The sequence below is a fragment of the Rhipicephalus sanguineus genome, chromosome 1, assembly GCF_013339695.2.
Source record: "Rhipicephalus sanguineus isolate Rsan-2018 chromosome 1, BIME_Rsan_1.4, whole genome shotgun sequence".
Taxonomy (NCBI): Eukaryota; Metazoa; Arthropoda; class Arachnida; order Ixodida; family Ixodidae; genus Rhipicephalus; species Rhipicephalus sanguineus.
The window spans coordinates 146,280,552-146,300,762 of record NC_051176.1 but is presented as its reverse complement, the minus strand read 5'-3'; the positions used below and the strand labels follow the sequence as shown (position 1 = coordinate 146,300,762).

The following is a 20,211-nucleotide window of genomic DNA, read 5'->3' as shown; positions in this document are numbered from 1 at the left end:
CATTTCACTGAAACACAATTAAGTCTCCACATAAGTTCTAAAATGATGGGGCTTTAGTATCTTACCAGACGTTTTAGCTTGACAAAAGTAATTGAATATATGGAAAACTAAACAAAGATCCTAAAACTGTCTAGCTTAGCGTAAAACTCCTATTAACAGAATTCATCGTTTGTGATGTTATAGGGCATTTTGTCAGTCTAGCTTTACCTTCACAACACTGTACTGCAGCTCACCTCTACCCCTGCTTTTCCATACACCTGAACATTTCTTCATGTGGTTGCTCAAATTAGCTCTCACTGCACCCTCAACTGCACTTTCATTCAAACTAATTGCTTTAGTCTATTAAGTCACTTCCTTGTCTTATATGTCTCCTTAACTTCACTTTCTTAAATCAGTAGTTTATCCATAATTTTACTTTCAAATATTTGCTGTTGAAACCTTAGCTTCTTTTCAAGTCTATTTGTACACCTCTAAACGTGTTAATTTTCATCGAAATAATGCAAAATGCGCCAAGATTAAGATTGAAAAGGAAAAATATATTTAGGAACTTTTCGAGCAATAGCTAGTGTATTGTCTTTGGGCAACACTGGGAAGGACTCTGAAGCAAGCATCCCAATTGAGCAATGGCACTGTTTGGCACTTGTACAGATAGTGCACATTGGATGTGAAACAGAGGTGTACACACAATTCCTCTACATTACTTGTGCGGTACCATTGTAGCCAAGTATCTTAAATTGGTCTTTCTGCTCTGACCATGCTTTCAAAATAAAGCATGTCACACACCAAAACTTTCCTAATTCATCCCCTGTTCCTGTTCTAAACTAACCAATGACATTTGCCACCTATCAATCAGTGTTGGCCAAAGACATTTAGCCAGAAACTCTGTAACCAAAACTTAAACTCCACAAAAAAAATATTTTTTTGCCTTGCCTGTAAGGCAACACTTGTTCACAAAAGGTTAAAAATGCAGTGATTACATACTTCTCTTGCCCCGCCACGGTGGTCTAGTGGTTATGGTGCTTGGCTGCTGACCCGAAGGTCGCGGGATCGAATCCCGGCCGCGGCGGCTGCATTTTCGATGGAGGCGAAAACGTTTGAGGCCCGTGTACTTAGATTTAGGTGCACGTTAAAGAACCCCAGGTGGTCGAAATTTCCGGAGCCCTCCACTACGGCGTCTCTCATAATCATATCGTGGTTTTGGGACGTTAAACCCCAGATATTATTATTATTACATGCTTTTCTTGTGGATATAGTACCAAGACTATTCCCTTCAGGCACAAATTATGATGAATTGTCTTTAAGTGTGTCAGTTTTACAAAACTTCATTCCAAGGCACTCAATATTCTATCAAAAGAAAGACAAAGTGGCAGCGTGTTGATTTGCACATTTTTAGTGATTCACCGTAATCGGAGTATCTAATTTAAACAATTATTTTGAAATCAGTCATGTTGTATTATAACATGAAAAGAATCCAATCTAAGGGTCCAAGTACATGCAAAATTTATTGGTTGTATTAAATAACCCCGTTTCTTTTCGAGAACTTATAGCTAATGCTGTAAGATAAGCAGTCTTATTCCCTGTTACTCTCGCACGTATTGCTGCTTTGCTGTTACACCATACTAGTTTTTATTGTATAATGAGGTATTTATTATTTGTGTCATCTTTTTACTCTAATGTAACTGTTAAGCTCTGACATATTCTCACATGTTCCACACCCCTCTGTAATGCCTTCGGGCCTTGAGGGTACTAATAAATAAATAAGTAAATAGATAAATAAATAAATAAATTTATTTCTAGCAAATAAAATAACACTTTTGACATAGCTGCTGGAACAAGACATGTCAAACGGCTAGTCAAACATGGTAGTGCCTTCAGCAAAGAGATCGCTGGCAGCACTGCGCAGCACAGTGAAGGTAAATGAAGACACATTGAACATGCAGGAGGTTCAACCCAGCCAAAGCTCAATGTCTCTTGCTTCCTTTTAGCCACACAGAATTGGCGAAAACAAGTTACATCCGCAAATGTTGGGATCACACATGATAAAGTAATTGCTTAAACACCTGAATTCACAGAATTCTCATCTTCCATGTGGGTGGCAACAGACCAACCCATGACACCGCATTCCTTGGTAAGCAGTAATATTACAATTGGGGCATGTGTTCTGCTTCAATTTGCACCATGTCAGCGAGAAGTTCCTGAATTGACTATTGCTAGATAATGACAAGGGACACATTATGCCACTTGCTCTTGTGTTTATTAACATTATTACTATATAGTAATATTATTGTTAATAGAGTTCTAGAAACAGAAGCACCAAGAGGAGAGTGGGCTACGCTAAGCAACTTATTTCTGTAACTGCTAGTGGAGTTTTATGCATGCAATATACAAGAGCTAGGCCATGAAAGATGTCGCAGTGGAAAGCTCTATATCAGTTTCAGTCACATGGATTTTATTACACCGTGAAATATTAGTACACGTGTGAACACACGTGTACTGATATAATTAACTTCATACTCTTAAAAATCCAAGGGTAAGGCAAGCACAACAGGAGCTGGCCTATCAAAAAATATGACATCATAGTACACTCACACATATGCATAACAATTCCAGCAGTTAGAATAAAAAGTCATTTATTGGTCTTGAAAACTTCAGCGTGTTTAGGTATTTTACAGATTGTCAAGAATGTCCTTCAGTTGTTGCTGAACACGACACAGCCGTGGCTGCAGAGGAGCCAAGTTGTCCATCTGCAGTAACTTTGCAATTGCATCTTCTATATTTCCAACAAGCTTTTCTGTTTCATCCTACGAATAGAAAAAGGCATATGTACTCTAACCATGGTATGGATATATCGCATGCACATGTGAGAACCATTAATTCACACTAGCACAGAAATCTCAGCAAGCTAGTTGGGCCCACTACTGCAGCAAATTAAAAACACAGTGACAAAGATTATGAGTGCAAAAATAAGGAATGCAGTGATATTCGTCTCGAAGTTCCCATCTTCTTTTTCAAAATTTTTAGTGCTTGTGTGATGCTATGAGTCACATCACGTATTTCACTCAGCTTGAAGGTACTCTTACGAAAGGTGCAGTTCATAGTTGGACAAGGCTTATGGCATGATATTCTAGAATATCTTTGGTAGGGTGTTAGCTTAATTTGCTAAGATAAATTTGCAAATTAAGAGGAAGTGTTATATTGACACTTCAAACAACAGAAACCATTATTTCACAGTTTATTTAAAAGCCTATTCACTCTAAAATATCAAAGACATTGTCAGGAGACACCGAGTATGTTTGCTGATAAGTGGCATTAGCGTTTCGTAAAGTTCGTGAATACATATATGATATATACCTGTCGTTTTTCCTCATATGCCTGGATTGTTACATATCAAAATATTGTTTGCAGTAAAAGATTGCTGGCATCAATTACATAAAGATATTGCTTCATTTTTCAGTAAAGAATCCTGTTTAAGGTTTATGGGGCCTGTACAAACACAAAATAAAATAACTTCCACAGAATGTTCCTGTTGGTAATATTTATTCACTCCTTCAGTACGAGTTCGATGAATTGAAGCTTATTATTTACTCAATATAACCTTCCCATGTGCCACTTTTCTGTGAGGGCAATGTAAACTACCTGAATACAGTCTTTGTGGTATGTTCCTCTCTATTAATCTTTCATAGGCCACTGTAACTCCATAATTTCCGGGGATGCTACCATGCCTTGAAGCTTAGTGGGACAGTAAAGGTAAATAAGTAGGCCGGACAATTGCGCAAGTTGGCATGGATTCATTACTTTAAAATGGCACCACAGAATAAGACAAGAAACAGAATAACACACAAACAGAAGTGCATGAACACTTAAGCCAAATAGTAAGTCCACATGCATTGTTAAAACACCATTCCAGAAACCTCACAGTGCTTGTTTTGTACAAAATAAATGCTTCATTTATAGGGGTCCAGAACGACTTTTCCAATTAATCATTGATTGACCTTGCATGTCATGAAACGCGATCACTCTCTCCCAGTGTAATTCCGGGTTGCGCTAGTGTTGTTACTGTGCAATTTTAACAAATATAGACAGTGGTGCCCGGAACGTGGCAACACCCCTTGGCAAGAAGTGCATCTGATCCAAACGCTGCTCTTGGTTTATGTCAGCTATCGGCCAATAGCAGCAATCTGCAGCATGACGAAAAATCTCTTTTATGACCGCTCTCCGAAGAGAGTGTACGGGCCTCTGTATGAAGAGACGGCGCTTGAGAAAGTGGCAACTTCACACTCCACTTGTGAACTACACAAAACTGCAAGATTTAGCTGAGCTGTTCACAGCACCGTCTGCTTTTCTCTGTGTTTTTTCACCAAGCACAAGGGTTGATTCACCGCGTTAAGGAAAAGTCGCACCTCAAGGGCCAACATACTCCTAGCATCCTCGAGAGGGATGTATGGTGCCTCATATGCCATTCCTGCTCTTTACTGCCCAACAGGCGGCACTATGGTTTCCTGCCTTATAGAGAAACGCTATGGCCTAAATGTGCCTAAAACACAAAAGCGTGTCCAGAAAGCGGACCAGCGACATTCCATGGGCACGGCATTTTCTCATACTAGCAGTTAAAATGAGTTTCGTGATTGATCAAAGTCAGCCAACCGCTACACATTAATGAAACTAGTGGAACAGGAGAGCACTGATTAAATTTTTAGACCATCCGTGATGCCTCCGTCATTGTCAAGAAATTGTGTCTTAAATATGGTGGCCATGCCATATTCCCTGCTCCTGTTACTGCATCTTGTGCTTGCAGCGTCCAAAAGCATAGCCTTTAGATTTGTGGCTCTTAGTCGAAGTATGTTGTTACTGAAATGCGAGCTTGTGCACCAACAGAAATGCACGGTGAGCATTTTGTGCCATCTTACAATATGCTGCAATTATCTTTTTATTTTCAATGGTTGAGAATGACTGAGAAAGATATACTGTGGAGCTATTATGTCATTGGGCTAGTGCAATAATGTATTGCTGGAGTCGTATTTTGTGTCTTACATTTACTTTATTATCTTAATTACTAAAGTACTGTCGATAATACTGACATTTTAGATGTTCTCAAGAATTAATTTATCAGTGTAGCCTAAATTTTTATTTGTCTTCACTGTCTCTTTCACAGAAACTAATTACCTTACCATGATGTTCAGCTACAAGAGGCATATTCAAAATGTTGCCGAAAAGAAGCTCGCACTCCAGTTCTGTATGGAGGGCCTTTAGTGTACTTAGTGAAGCCGTCCACATGTCAGCCGTTTTAAAATTCCCTGTCACTATTATTTCTGAGGCTGTAAACAGAGCGTAACTTTAGCTGTAACTAGGTGCTATTCAAACAAGCTGTGGCATGCATAAACAATCTTCAAGAAAGAAGAAACTAATGCCATACCTACAGCATTGGATAGCTAGTTAATTCTTATTCTAGTTAGGCCAAAATAGCAACAGCACTATATGTTGATCGCTCAAAGTATAAAAGATACCTCGCACTTCCTGCGTTTTCCAGGAATTGCCTCCACCGTTATGTCACATAGAGGTCCATCCTGCTCACTTTGGGACTTATTTGCAATGTCTGCCCAAAGAGAGAATGCTTCCTCCTGTTTTCTCACAAAATCTGCCCAGCAAAATGGTTTCTTCAGGTCTTCCTGTGATGAAAAAGTAGACGTGCCAACTTTCTAGACAAGAATGGAATATTTATCTTGTATCATAGTATCTCAGCTGAGTATATTTTGACTTAGAAATGGAGAGATAATATGAATTTGGGGACGGTGTTGGCAGTAACTTCATGCAAACAAAATATTTTTTTATAGCATTATAGTATCAAACTTTAATTATATGGGAGTTGGGACACATGAGTGACTAGTCGTATTGAAGTTTGATTGCGTTATGTTCAGGCAAACTACATTTACAGAAACAGCATCGTCAAGTGTTATTTTGATGCTCTACTGCTTTCCAATTTAACATTGACTCATGCTGTGATTATGTACACAAAGTTGACTAATAAATACAGCCAACCCTAGTTATACAAAGTCACATCCACTAGAAAACGCTCAGTTATATCTTATGATCATTACAAGCACATACATATTCATTAAACAAAGCAAATTATGACAAAACATTAGTTATTTATTTTAGTATTAGTTACAAGTAGGGAATTTTTGTTTTCCAGGGAGGAGCTGGAGTTTGGTGTACTTTTAAAACCCTTTACACACACACACACACACACACACACACACACACACACACACACACACACACACACACACACACACACACACACACACACACACACACACACACACACACGCGCGCGCGCGCGCGCACACGCACACACACACACACACACACACATATGCATGGGTGTGTGCATGCATGTATAAAAGGATGCACACATGAAAATATCTATTTTCCAACATTCAGGCTTTGGATCAAATGAAATTGCATTGAATATTTATGTTCTGGTGTTTTATGTGCCAAAACCACTATGTGCCAGCCGTAGTGGGGGACTGAGGAATTTTGACCAACTACAAATAATTTTTGCGCACCTGAATCATGGTCAGGGTGCGTAATTGTTTTACAGCACTAGCTGGTTTAAGCTCACACTGTTAGTTGACTTGACGTTCACCAGTGTCCATCACAGGAATGTAATTGCCTTGCGAGTTCATAAAGGAATTAAGGAAAAAAAAAAATCATGTTCAATGCCTCAAGTATAAAAAGGCATCTGTCAAAGGTTCTACCTCCACTGATGCTGTAAAAGAGAATCTCTACCTGGAGAGTACGAACAAGTCGCTATCTGCCACGGTTGGCTGAAACCTTGCCCAGCAGCTCACTGACATGAAAGAATTCCAATGAAGCCTGAGGTAAAATGCAAGAAGCAAGATCGGAAAGAGCAGGAAGAAATAACTGTGTCTCTCAACCTCACCCCCAGAAAGTGTGACTTTCACAACAAAGAAAGTAGAGCTGTGCGAATAGCAAAATTTGGGGTGCGAAGCGAATTCGAATATTGGAGTGTGAGTGCGAATCGAATCGAATATTTTGCGAATATTTCTAGAATATTTTTCGAATACTTTGAAGTGTAATTGCAGAAAAAAAAGTTAGAGAGGATTCCTAAGCATATTCTTATGAGATAGCAACATAAAAGTGTTACTTTTCACTAGGTTGATGAAGCGCTGGCGGGGTGGTGTTTCATAGTTGTCTTATCAAGAATGAGGCAATGTAGAGGCCGAATTCTACTTATGTACATGATTTTGTGCAACCAAAGTGTTGCTGACAACACTTCACACGTGATAGGCAAAGATGCCATTTCCTCAGCTTCTCCTCCTCTTTCAACTTCTGTGGAAGCCCAACTGATGTGGCGGACAAGGGAGTGCTCCCTTCAAGTCCGGAGTTCCAAATCTACCTCGTAGACGTCGACATATAAGAACGTCTGAAATTTTGGATGCTAAAAAGCTTCGGTTTCCGATTTTTCGGACTTCCTGCCCGAATTTCAGGTCCAAAACAGCATTAATTGAGCCCCCACCTCTGCCACATCTTTCATCTCTAAGTTGGAACCAGCGTTTTCACGAGTTAATACATTGGCGACCGTAGCGGAGCTTCAAAGGCAGCTTTGCCGCAATACCGGGGTGTGATGAGGTGAAGCATATTGAAAATCTAGGGACCACTTACAATCGGACGTTGACTGTCTCTTGGCCAAGTTCAACCGTAACGGAGCTTGAAAGGCAGCTTTGCCGCAATACGAGAATGTAATGAGGTGAAGCATATTGAAAATCTGAATGGGTCACTTTTAATCGGACGTTGTGTCTTGGCTAAGTTCGACCGCAACGGAGCTTGAAAGGCAGCTTTGCCGCAATACGAGAGTGTAATCAGGTGAAGCATATTGAAAATCTAGGGACCATTTCTAATCGAACGTTGACTGTCTCTTGGCTAAGTTCGACCGTAAAGGGGCTTGAAAGACAGCTTTACCGCAATACGAGAGTGTAATGAGGTGAAGCATATTGAAAATCTGAAGGGATCACTTTCAATTGGACGTTGACTGTATTTGTTTTTGGGAAGTTCGAATAGTTCGAATAGTAAAATTCCAGTGCGAATCGAATCGAATAGCAAACACTATTCGAAAAATATTCGAAATTTCGAATATTCGCACACCCCTAAAAGAAAGTTTTCCTCAATGTGACAGAGGATGGCAACCGAACACAACAATTAATCTCGTTTTTTGCAAGTATTAACATATTAACAATATGCCTCTTTTAGGTTTTAGAACTTGCAAAATGTCGTGAAGCTGCAAGCACGAAATTTCTAAGACAAGCATGAGAAAAAGAACACAGAAATAATGATCAGGAGCAGCATGACAGCCACAGCAGGTTTTTACGAGCGCTTTGCATTTCACATAGAAACATAGTCTGTGGATGTGACTTCTTGGAAGTCAGCAGAACTTTTCAGGGCAGCCAACTTACAGAAATGTGGAAAAGGTTCATTTGGACCGTTCTGCTACAAATCTCTGCCCACAGTAACAGCTCGCAAGACAACAGACACAATATGTAGTAGTGGCAAGACCTCCACGTGCCAGAAATTGGCGTATGCGCTTGGGATATTGGGGACACGTTGTACGTCCACCATGAAAATGCCTCTACACTGGCCCATGAACAAAAGTGAGAACCCTGCGAATTTCTGGAATCTCATTCTATCCACAATGGCCTATGGGCACACATACACAATGGCATATACAATTTCCACTAGCTGGCATGAGCTCATGATATGCTCTGCAAATGTCCTGAATAAACTGTGCCAATAGTTGCTACTGTTACATGTAATGCCCCTAGTGGGCCCTTAGGGTACTTGAATAAACAAACAAATAAATAAATATTGTAAATATACCAATATTCCTTCTTTACTTTTATTCTTGCTCTAGACTTTCTCCTTTATCAGTGCACCCCTTTTGTTGACCATTTCACCGCAGTTAGCCTTTGCTTACGTGGCCAGCAGAGTCACCAGAGTCACCCTATTCCTTTATTTTTTCTAGTAATCACAAACAGTAGCGAGTCTTTCCAGACAGATGCGAGATGATGTAGTAGCTGTTTGCCGATGCTTGTATACATGTAGGTCCTTTGTCACATAGCGAAATCCTATTTTGGGAGGGGAGATGGGGCAGCAGATGATGAACTTTCTCTTCTGCTACCTAAACCTCCCTTGCCCAGAAAAGCTCAAAGAGGGCAGGGTTCTGGCCCTGCTGCCCCAACATAGCTAACATATACACTTGCACATGTGTTCATTCATTATATAGAGGATTGAGCATATAGTATGGACATTACCTGATTCATTATAACAAGCATATACCAATGCTGGACATCATTCAGTAACATCACTTTCGCGTCGTCCTTTTAAAGCACCACTATGCTCTTTAGAGCTTGGTCTTGCCCAAGCAAATGCACCAGATATACATCATCCTAAGCCAGATACAACATCAAGCTAAGCCAAATGAATATTTCATTATCACATGCTTATTATGTCTTTGGCCTTTCACACAACAAATTATAATGTGTGCACCATGTCTCGTGGCACCAAAAGCTTTTAGCAAAGGTCACAGCATTGCACATACATCACTGTGTGCAAGTTTTGCTTAACCTGTAATGATACATGTAATTGGTAGCTCTTCAATAATTTAAACTGTTTTAAAACTTTAAGTCTCTCTCTATGTTATTACGTATAGAATTTTCATGGCCCCGCTGTTATGGGCAAGACGGAAGGACACAGAAAGATATCTTATGAGGGTTTTGTGCTTGCGCATATTCGAAGATATATTGCCTAGCTGTCCCACATAATTCTGCAATTGGATACAAAAGTGGGAAACGAAATTCTCAACTTTAACATGTAATGAGAAAGTAGCGCTGTATTTGGGAAGCGAGTATTGATGCTCTATATGCACAAGTGTTTTTGGCCAATTATGAATGGCATTCGTCACCTGGAAGTTATCTTAGATCGAGGGCAAACAGCATACAAAGGCTCAACGGGACGTTCACACCCTGTGACTTCAACACTACTGTGATGTGTTCAGGGGATCCGCACCATCCTGGGTAACGATGCGCTAGCACTGATGACGTCAACAATCTGATTGTTTTCGTCATGGCACTGACTGGTGGCCACGCCTGGCAACACTCTCTCTCTTCCATTGTCTGGCTTGGTTTGCCTCATGCCTGATCCTTAATCATGCCGCTTCAAATTATTTGCCATGTGCTCATCAACGCGAGTGTGATCATACAAAGCAACAATCTCAACTGCATTATGTGCCAGCATGTCGTAGAACCATTGTGTTCTACTTATGCCAGTGGCACTTCAAGTAACGTAGCAAGGTGTGTCTTTGTCACGGACAGCTCCAAAGATCATTTATAAAAACTTCAGGGACGGACTGCACATGCAATTTACGGCTCCTGTCCACACATCTCTGCGATGCATTTAACGTTTACTTTACGCAGCCTGAAACTGCTCCTCTTTCAAGTCAGATGGTGACGTGGGCGAGGCGTGCCAACATGGATGCCTGGCTGGGGACGAGACGCATGGAGCATTGACAGATCGTGTGTGTGTGTGTGTGGCTAAAGAAGGTGAGCCCAGCGTATTGCAAGAATCAGCAGACGCGAATGGAATTCTGAGCAGTGCGAACGTATTTCACATTGTAGACGACCATTTGCACTGAAGTACCATATGCACTCGTGTAAGGGCCGCACTTTTTTTCCGCGATTTTGATAGGGTGCGGCCCTTCCACGGAAGTGTGAAATTTTTGTTCAATTTTCGATTCACGTATGGAAAAACCTATTTAATCATGCCGTATATATCTAACGATCGGATATATGACATCTCGCAAGCAGTTGTGCTATAGGCAGTCGTCAAAATGAACGGCAGCACAAAGGCTCCATGGCACCGGCGAGAAAAGCGACAAGATCTCCCAGATAGTGCCGCGCACCTGAAGCTCACAGTGAGCGCCACATGACGAAGTCGCAGGACAGCTATTGCCATCTGGTGGCTCCCACGAAATGCACCATACGCGAGACGCGACAACGCTGCCGTTTGCTGGCGAGATTTTTTTTTTCAAGGTTTGGACCGGCAAGTTGGGGGAAGCGGCCCTTACACGAGCGCGGCTCTTAGTCAAGTGTATACGGTAAATCGTTTGTTGTTATTAGCCCTTCATCATTCTTAAACTGAGTCGCTCTTTTTTTCTGAGGGGGAACACTCTTTGTGTAATGGGTGCTTGGCAAGTGGGTGTGTCGCAGAAATTCTGGCAGGAGAACGTGCCTGGTGAGTCACACCCTAACTAATATTGCAGCACCTACGTCGTTTCATTCTCTCCTGCACGTGGGGCCCCCAATTCAAAACACGCTCTTAACGTCACCAAAGCTTGAGCACACGTGATCTTATGGTGCTCCACCAGGGTGGAGCACTCATTTCTATTGATTTTAGGCGGGCAGTTTGAAAGACACCAAGATTGGTCATAATCAACAATGCTAGGATTAATTATACGATACGTTTGAGCATTTAGAATTAAAAAATGGAATTATCAGACACAAAGCTACTAATAAAAGCATAAAAGTCACAAGCAAAAATTTTGCTGTTGGTTGTCCTTTCATATATTGCATGCATGCCTGATGACCTACTCCTTGCTTTGTTCTTATGCTTCCTGAACATGTAAAAAAATATACTTACAGATGTCTCTATCTCTAGGCTGCTAATGTGCTTTTCACTGCTTTGTAGCTCTTGTAGCATGTAGCTTCAGTCTCCATTGAAGCTGCACGTCAAATATATCAATGCACTAAGACTGGCTTTAAATATGAAATAAAATACCATATATCATCAAATATGTCATAACTACTACATTACAGATAGAAACAGCAATTAATGTTCCCTATGCTTTCCTCGGTTTCATTAGTTCGTGTCTAACGAAGAAAAGGAGCCCCTTGAACCATTCCCCTTCTTTCGTTCTTTCATAGCGAGGGTCTCGTCCCGGCAGACTTGATGCCTTTATGTAGCATGCGATGGTTTATTGGTCAGCTGCAGCTTGTAAGAAAATCCCATGCTGTGTGACGCCTTCTGGCAAAAATGAGTGTTCCACACTCACTGCTTTGGCTATGAGTGGTGCTAACTAACACTCCCAGGACTACATGCACAGAAAAACCCAACAAAGTGGACGGGGGAAAACGCCTGCCGTCTTAGCTCACTTGGTAGAGCATCGGACACATAATTAGAAGGTTGTGCAATCAGGCGCCACCGATGGCAAAGGTGTTTTTCATCCACATTAATTTGTTTCCGTTTATGTCATAATTACTATACTACAGTTAAAAACTACAAAGAATGTCCCTTATGCTTTCCTTGGCGTCACTGTCAGTTCGCTTCATTAAGCTGCATATGTCACTCTTTCATTTAATTTTCCTCTACTTATTTATACATCTTGGTTATATAGAATTAACTTCCCCTATGCTTTTATTGGCATCAGTGTCTGTTTCTCCCTATGGTAGTGAATAAAAAAAGTCACAGTTCCACCGCAAGGGCGAAGCAATGAATGCGATAGCAAGAAACTGTAATGCTATACGAAGTGAGGCTCGCCAATGGATACTCTCAGTTTGAACAGCGCTCCTGTTGCAAAGGCGGCCGAAGCAGCGAAGGAAACTAGCGTGCTTCAAGTGTCGAGCTGTGACACTTGATAGTTCGCGCTCATCTTCTGTTTGTTCGTTTAGTGGCGTCCCTTGAGCTCGAGTGACTTTCGTACGCTCCGTAACATCAGCGCGGACATCACAGCGAAAGCTCGAAACATCCCTCCTCCCCTCACCACGAGATAACCGCGCGAGCAGACAGCGGAAGGGTAAGTATTAGAAGAAGCGAGCGAGCTGGGCGATGACTTTTAAATGCGCCCGTTGCGCTCCTCGCGCCATCTCACTGGTAATGAAGAAACGCTTATAAGCACCTGCTGTCTCGGAGTACTGCCAGAGGTAAGGGGTGTGTATATAACGCTCGCCGTTAGCTACCTGAAGGATCTGCTTTTTGTGGCGTAGTGGTTAGCGCCACGCACTGCAGAGTGAGAGGTCGTTGGTTCGATTCCGCACTTCGGAAGCATTTCTCTGAATTATTTTTCTTTGGGACTTTTATATATATACACATACTTATACATATACCGTGCATGACGGCGGCGACGGCGATGGCAAAAACCAGCCGAGACTGTCCATATAATTGCTATCGCAATAAAAAGAGAAAGAATCAAGCCCTCCAAATCCTGTTATTCTCTTTGGCTCACTAACACAGTTTGAGATGCATAACCACAGCAATTATGTGAGTGCAGACATGTTTATTTACTTAGTACTGTTCCAGTATACATTATCGCTATTAATATGGCTATTCCTGTACATAATGGCACAGAAATAGAGATGCTATCATGATAGAAAGGTCTGTCACTACTGTAAACATAGGCACTTAAAAGAAGTAAAACAATTTTACCATACCTTCATCAGAAACGACGTTACTGCTTCCTTCAGAGATGGCCACTCAATTGCTTTGGCAATTATAATGTCATACTGAGTGACTTGTGCAAACTGAGCAAATGAAAGCATTGCCATGTACCTTATAACATAATTTTCAGATGATAAAACAAAGCTGAACAATCTTGACAGCTTTTCACACACCTCTGTTTTCTGAAAAAAATAAGTTGAAACCATTTATCAGATCTGGACCATACTTCTCACAAAGTAAGGCACTAAGTACCGGAGCTGAAAATTTTTCTTTAGTAAAACAATTTTTCGGTTAGTGTAAACCTGCAGCGTACACACTCTGGTTATGCCAACATTGACTTCTGGTGATCAAAATTAAGCGCTCTTTTTATACTTGAAAAGTGTAAAATGAAAAAGGCATGGCAAGAAGGCATTAGAAGAACTCACTTGTGGACTAGAAATACTGGGCATTGCTCCAAAAGATGGCAGGTGCAAGACAATCAGTGTTTGTAGAAAGTCAACTTCACTTTCATAGAGTGATTCGATAGTGCTTAGCACCTGAAAGATGCCAACATAACATTTTATTTTCACCACTTCTTTCTAAAGACATGTAACTACCTTTTGGGTTTGCATTAAGCACTCAGATAATGTCTTGTCACACTCAGAAATAAAGGTGCACGGGCGTAGCCAAGGGGGGGGGTTGGGGGGGTTCAAACCCCCCTTGAAATTTTTCAGTTTTGCTTGCGTATATAGGCACGCACACATACAAACGCACGCACGAACATACATAAAGTATGGTTGAACCCCCCCCCCCCCCCCCCCCGAAAAAAATTTCTGGCTACGCCCCTGTAAAGGTGCGACCCCAGTAGTAACAATATCCAGAATTTATAGCTTTGAAACATTACTTTAGTAACTGTGAACAGTAGAAGTGTTATGATGATATGCCGTGTTTCATGGTGCAAGGGCCAATGATGGAATTTTCAATAGAGTGATGACCACCAAAACTGTAGTATGTATTAAGTGTACATATGTATTAAACTTATGACAATGACTCTTTAGGATTCTGGGAGCATAAATGAAAAGCTATGATGGAGCAGTAATAAAATGTGTTAGTGCCAGTATCACTATATTATGTCACCAAATCCATAAATGCAAGGGCCTAGGGGCCTGTGTTATACAATATACAATAGAAGCGTCGGCCTTTAAAGAGAGGTTGTGCTAAGAATCTCATGAGCTGACAATTTGCAATTCAGCAATTTTAAAAAACTCATAACTGATCTAATGTAAAACAGCGGTTCAGAACCAAAAAACATTGCTGGATGAAGGAGAATGCGCTCTCTGTGAGCTATGGGGAAACGGGTTTTTCTTTCTGCTTCTGTTTGGTAACATTCAAGCAAGACACGGATGACAGTAGACCTCCCATCACATCTACTACAGTTAGGATGTTCCCCGCCAGTTTAAAAGGAAATTGAGTGTGCCGTATGTGTGTCCTATGTGGAGCCTATATAGATTAGGACATCACTTTGTCTTAATTTGGTTATTGATGTCTGGCTCTTTATGTGTGTCTTAAATACATGGAGCTTGTTACAAGTTTCAGCACACCACAAATGCTACCAGTAGACTTGGAGTTTGTTTTGCAGCTAAGGTTTCATTTCTAGAACACTGACAGCTATGGAAGAATTGCTGGCTTTCGGCTCAATACCAAGTTTTAGTACTGCGTACGTAGCATCCGTAACGACATTGTGTACATAACAGCACAGCGTTTTGTATAAAGCGTGTGCGCAGAACTTTCGCTCATGCACACTGTGTGAAACGCAATGTTCTTACATACGCAATGCTGGTACGGATGCTACGTGCACAGTACTAAAACTTGCTAATAAATGTGGTAAGCCGGTCTGCCAGCACAAGGCCTTCAATGCATTGTGCTGTGCCCTGTCACGCAGCTTACTACGACATGCTGATTAAATGCATAAATAGTACAAGCAGAAATGAATATACTGAGACAATTACAGAAAAATTTTGTGCCTTTTGAGAGACTTTAGAGCTTTTACAACACATAAAAAGTCTAGTTGGACAATTGCCTTTTGTATATCTAGTTATTTAATGTGTTTAAAAGCTGACAATATTGCACAGGTCTCTGCTGTAAACGTGCTTGTTTGTGAGTTCAGAATGTGTGCAACTGAAAAGGATGGGCCAACCGCTGCGTAAGATATGCCAGCACGAGACTTCGATGAGTCAATGTAAAATTCCATGTAAAAGTACTTTGAATGAAGCTCTAGAAAATGCACTCGGATGTGTATATCTGGGGTGTGCTTTGTTAATGATGTGTCACAGTCAGCAATCTTCCACTGCCATAGCAAGAATGCTAAGGCCATAAGAGGATTTTAAAAAAGTGGGTCAGTCATTTCTTCCCTGTCATTCCTGAACAATTTTGGAAGAATAATGGCACATGTCATACCACTTACAGTCCTGTTACATGTATGTTCACAGTTTAAGTGTACTTTGAGGAGACACACGAAACTGGAGTGTGATCTTTCTAGACAACGTGGCCACTACTTTGATTCAACATAGAGGTTTTCTCCAGGGCTTCACTTAAAGGGCCTGTCACCAGGCCACATAGCAAATTTTAGTTAGATGCTGGAAGTTCTTGTGTGCTGAATGAAGAGCATTATGCCGCAAGAATTTTTCAAATCGATTCATTACGAGCTGAGAAAAGCAATAATTTGTAGCGGCACGAAATCATGATGCGAGGAGGTGAGCTTCAAACCCTTGCTACTCGCCCCGTGTAGCCTTTGCAAGCCAAATCCCTTCCCTGCCCTTTTCGGCATCAGAGCCGGAGGATCACATGACGCATGCACATGAACATGTCATGCGCATGGATGGTCACGTGCGCAAGACGTGCCCGAGCCAGCCTGAGCACATGAACGGCATTGCACGGCCGCTAACATTTCTTTTTTATGTAGCGGCCGTGGGCGTTGTGTCAGCGTTCTCTGTGGTGTACTGCCTGTTTCTGCGAGACGGGCATGAAAGCTGCGACATTTGTACGGGCACGAGACTAGCGGTATCAAGAGCCAGTGCCGCATGAACATTTAGGTAGACGCAGGAGGAAAAATGAGCCTAATGAGCGCTGGAGCGGGGTAGAAAATTACACAGTTGCGTTGTCAGGGATGGCGTCTGCCCGACGTGCAAACCACGAGAATACGACCGCACACAGAACGGAGGTAGATTAGTCCTGCATCTCTCTACGATACGCAGTAAAAAAAAAGAAGAACACGCAGACATTCTGTTTGTGTGCCTTATTATTTATCTCAAATTTCACTCACCTACTAAAGCAACAAATTGCACAAGCTACACATGTCGTGTAAAATAATTATCGCAGTGTCACGTGCTACTGTGGGCGACGTCAGAGCACAGATGTCTACGCAGAGGAGCAACGTCAGAGCACTGATATCTATGTAGGGCCATTCCTAGTAGTACGTCATCCCCTCCTTCATTGGGTACGCGCCCGCGAGACGAAGGGAAGGCGGCATTCAGCTTGAAATTTGATCTATTTTGGCGGCACGTAGCGTTGCATATTTTCGCAGACGTGATCGTGAACGTCCAATGTATGCATTGTGCTCGTCAGCCCAAATTGGTCAGACCTGGTGAGGGGCCCTTTAATACACCTGTGGCCAAGTGAATGCTTAAGTGGTGAACAGGGTTTGGCATCTTTAGAGCACTCAATGTAGCAAACTGACCAACCACAGCGCCATAGCCTATAATAACCATGTAAGACGTCGTAAGAAATCATTAGGCACCCTATATCACCACCCTATGTTGAGCATGACACAATTTTTAAAATGTTCATTCTGTTTAGGTATTTGACTGTTATGTATTTAGCATGTGTAATAAAAATTAAATTTGATTTTAGTATGATGCCTAGAAATTTTTGTTCTTAATTTACTGGTATATGCTGTCCATGTAACTTAACTTTTGGATCAGCGACCAGTCCTCAATTTCATGTTAATCAAACACATGGCTTTTATTATGATATTTTTAGGGTCGTTTTCATTAGCCCATTTACACATTTTGTTAAGGCCTCTTTCAAACTGTCAGTCGCATAGATTAAAATTAAAGGATTTATGGCCCTCTGAGCACCATCAACATACACAGAATAAAGTATGGTTGAAGGTAATGACCTTTGGAGGTAATTAAACTTGACAACAAGGAGTGTACAACTGAGCATGCATGTACAACTGAGCCACACCAGTCTCCTGTGCAAATGGACATGACATCATATTGCCTATTTTGACACAAAAAGTACAATTGTACAAGCCACCCTTTATAACATTGGGCATGCTTCACCGAATGCCCATTCCCGAAAAGTCTCGTAGTTTCCATAACACCATGTGGTGTCATATGCTTTCTCCATGCAAGAAACACTAAGACAAAGAACTAATTATGGGTGAATGCACCCCAGATAGTTATCTTAATGCGCAAGAGACGATCGGCTGTTGACTGACCTTCTGTGAAGCCATACTGATAAAAGTCAAACAACTTAATAAATTCCAGGAAATGTAAAAGAAAGCAGTTAATAATTTTTTCGAACTGCTTACACAAATGACACATACATCGCACTGTGTGTGTGTCAGATTTTCTCTGTACCTGTCCAGTTGCACTGCACAGTGTCAAAATGAATTCAAACCAACTGGCCCACCAGCATGCTTTAGCGATAAAGTTATAAGTGATTCTAGCAGCCATCCACCCACCAAGCCCAACAAGGGGACGTTGCGACACGTGAAGAAATCGCAGCTGCCAGCTGTACGTGGCTACCAATAACACAATATGAATAACCAAGGTTGGTCATCTCACCAACCTGGAAAATCAGAAGTAGAATGAAGTGAAGAGAGGACAGGAAAGGTGGAAAGTGAGAAAAAGATGAAGGCTGAAGAGAGAAAGAGATAGAAAAAGCAAGTACAGATACCCTGGGTGGGTCAATCTGGAGTGCCATCTACGTGAAGCCAGGGCCAAAGTAGTGTGCAGCCCCTGCTACAGACATTAAAGGTCCAGATATCCGGCATAGGCTGCAATTCCCAGGATGCCCAATTCCTCAGATTTGGCTAAGCTGTGTACGTCTAAGAATAGGAAGAACCAACCCCCATGTACTTGTGTGTCACAACACCCAAGCACAGCAGTGCTGCAACACACCAAACATCTGCCAAAACAGATTCCTCTGTGGGGCTGTGGCAATGTAATCAATATATGATGACTTGCTGTGCAGACCATGAAAAGCTCCCACTACAGCATCATCCATGTGCTAAATATTTATACGCATAAGTGGAAATGCCGTTCAAACTGCAAGTGGAAGTCTCAAGAAGTGACCACACAAGTATGAAACATTTTCTTCCAATAAGGTCTTTTCTTAACGGATTCAGTAAGCAAAGAACAATGCCACTGATGCAACCTCATAATTACTGTGCTGAATGCGTGTTCATATTCCACTTGGCACAATCAGCACAATCTCTTTTAGTGCCCAAGCAGTTATGGGGTAACATTTACAGCAAAAGATGGGTCAGCTCATTTCATCTCAAAAGAAATGCTGGCAACAACAAAGTGTATGTGGGTCAGACAGAATGATTTCATACAATGCTCATTCTGAAGTGTGCCAAATAATAGCTAAATCAACAAAAGCACAAGCAAAATGTCAAGATAGCATGCATATTTACCCACAAAAGTTTTGAAGCTTGTTTGGGATGCTTATGTTTCCACTCAGCTTAGGTGCAAAGAATTTTTTAATGATTGATTGAAAGTAAAGTGGGCATGCTTGTAGAGTGGACATAGTTGGTAACGATGAATGGTACCGAAAGTCACACACAAAAATTGAACAAAAGAACAAATAGGACAACACAAACACAAACTGTCAAGTGAAAGGTCATACAGTGGCAGAAAAGAAGAAAGACACAAAACTTACCTGCACACATTCAAGGAAATGCAGTGTTTGCTCAATTGACATTAATATCATTAATATGATTATAGTGGTGGTAGTATATGTATAAGTCAGCCACCAGTTCTGTTGCACAAAGAAGAATTGTAATGCCTGAACATCTTTCATAAATGCCCACTTGTGTCCATGACTGACAGGTTGCTGCTGTCTTCCTCTTTTTCTGCCACTGTGCTACTGTTCAGCTGATAATATATGACCAAGTTGTCCTTTCGTTCTGCTAGAGTCCATGTTTGCATGCTTGCCACTGGGGGCAACACCTGGAAAGGGGGAGGTACAACCTAATTCATACAGACATCTGCATGGTATATATATATATATATATATATATATATATATATATATATATATATATATATATATATATATATATATATATATATACACACACACACGCACGCACGCAGTATTTTGGTGGTTCCAATCTTCCAAAACTTTTGTGGGCACATTAACATAGAGGAAGTAAAATCCTTACATCACTAAGTGTGCTGGCACTCAAAAGAGCCACTTGCGACATGACAATTGAGATAATCTGTTCACTTAATGTGCTGCAAACCAATGACCTGTGAAGAGGAATAGCCTTCAGAGCCTGTGAAAAGATGGCAGCAGGCAGGCGGAGATCCTTTGATTTGTTGCTATTTCTCATATGAAAAAGAAGGCACTCCTGAAAAGCAGTTAGAGAGAGAAAAAGAAAAGAAACGGTACGGTCAAGAATGTTTGTTCTGCTGTAATAGAGCAGCACATACA

The 20,211-nt window shown here is 41.3% G+C and overlaps 1 protein-coding gene across 1 annotated transcript in view; it reads right to left on the bottom strand.

Annotated features, from left to right (window-relative positions):
- Window positions 1-2,662: 2,662 nt before the first annotated feature.
- The window catches only part of LOC119399674 (uncharacterized protein C1orf112 homolog), a 40,627-nt gene continuing 23,078 nt past the window's right edge, over window positions 2,663-20,211 (bottom strand). The window contains exons 18-22 of the mRNA XM_037666498.2: window positions 19,940-20,128; window positions 13,932-14,042; window positions 13,500-13,688; window positions 5,505-5,666; window positions 2,663-2,801 (exon numbers count right to left, since the gene is read on the bottom strand). Coding sequence (XP_037522426.1) covers window positions 2,667-2,801; window positions 5,505-5,666; window positions 13,500-13,688; window positions 13,932-14,042; window positions 19,940-20,128 — 786 coding nt within the window. The 3' untranslated portion in view covers window positions 2,663-2,666. The remainder of the gene's footprint in view (window positions 2,802-5,504; window positions 5,667-13,499; window positions 13,689-13,931; window positions 14,043-19,939; window positions 20,129-20,211) is intronic.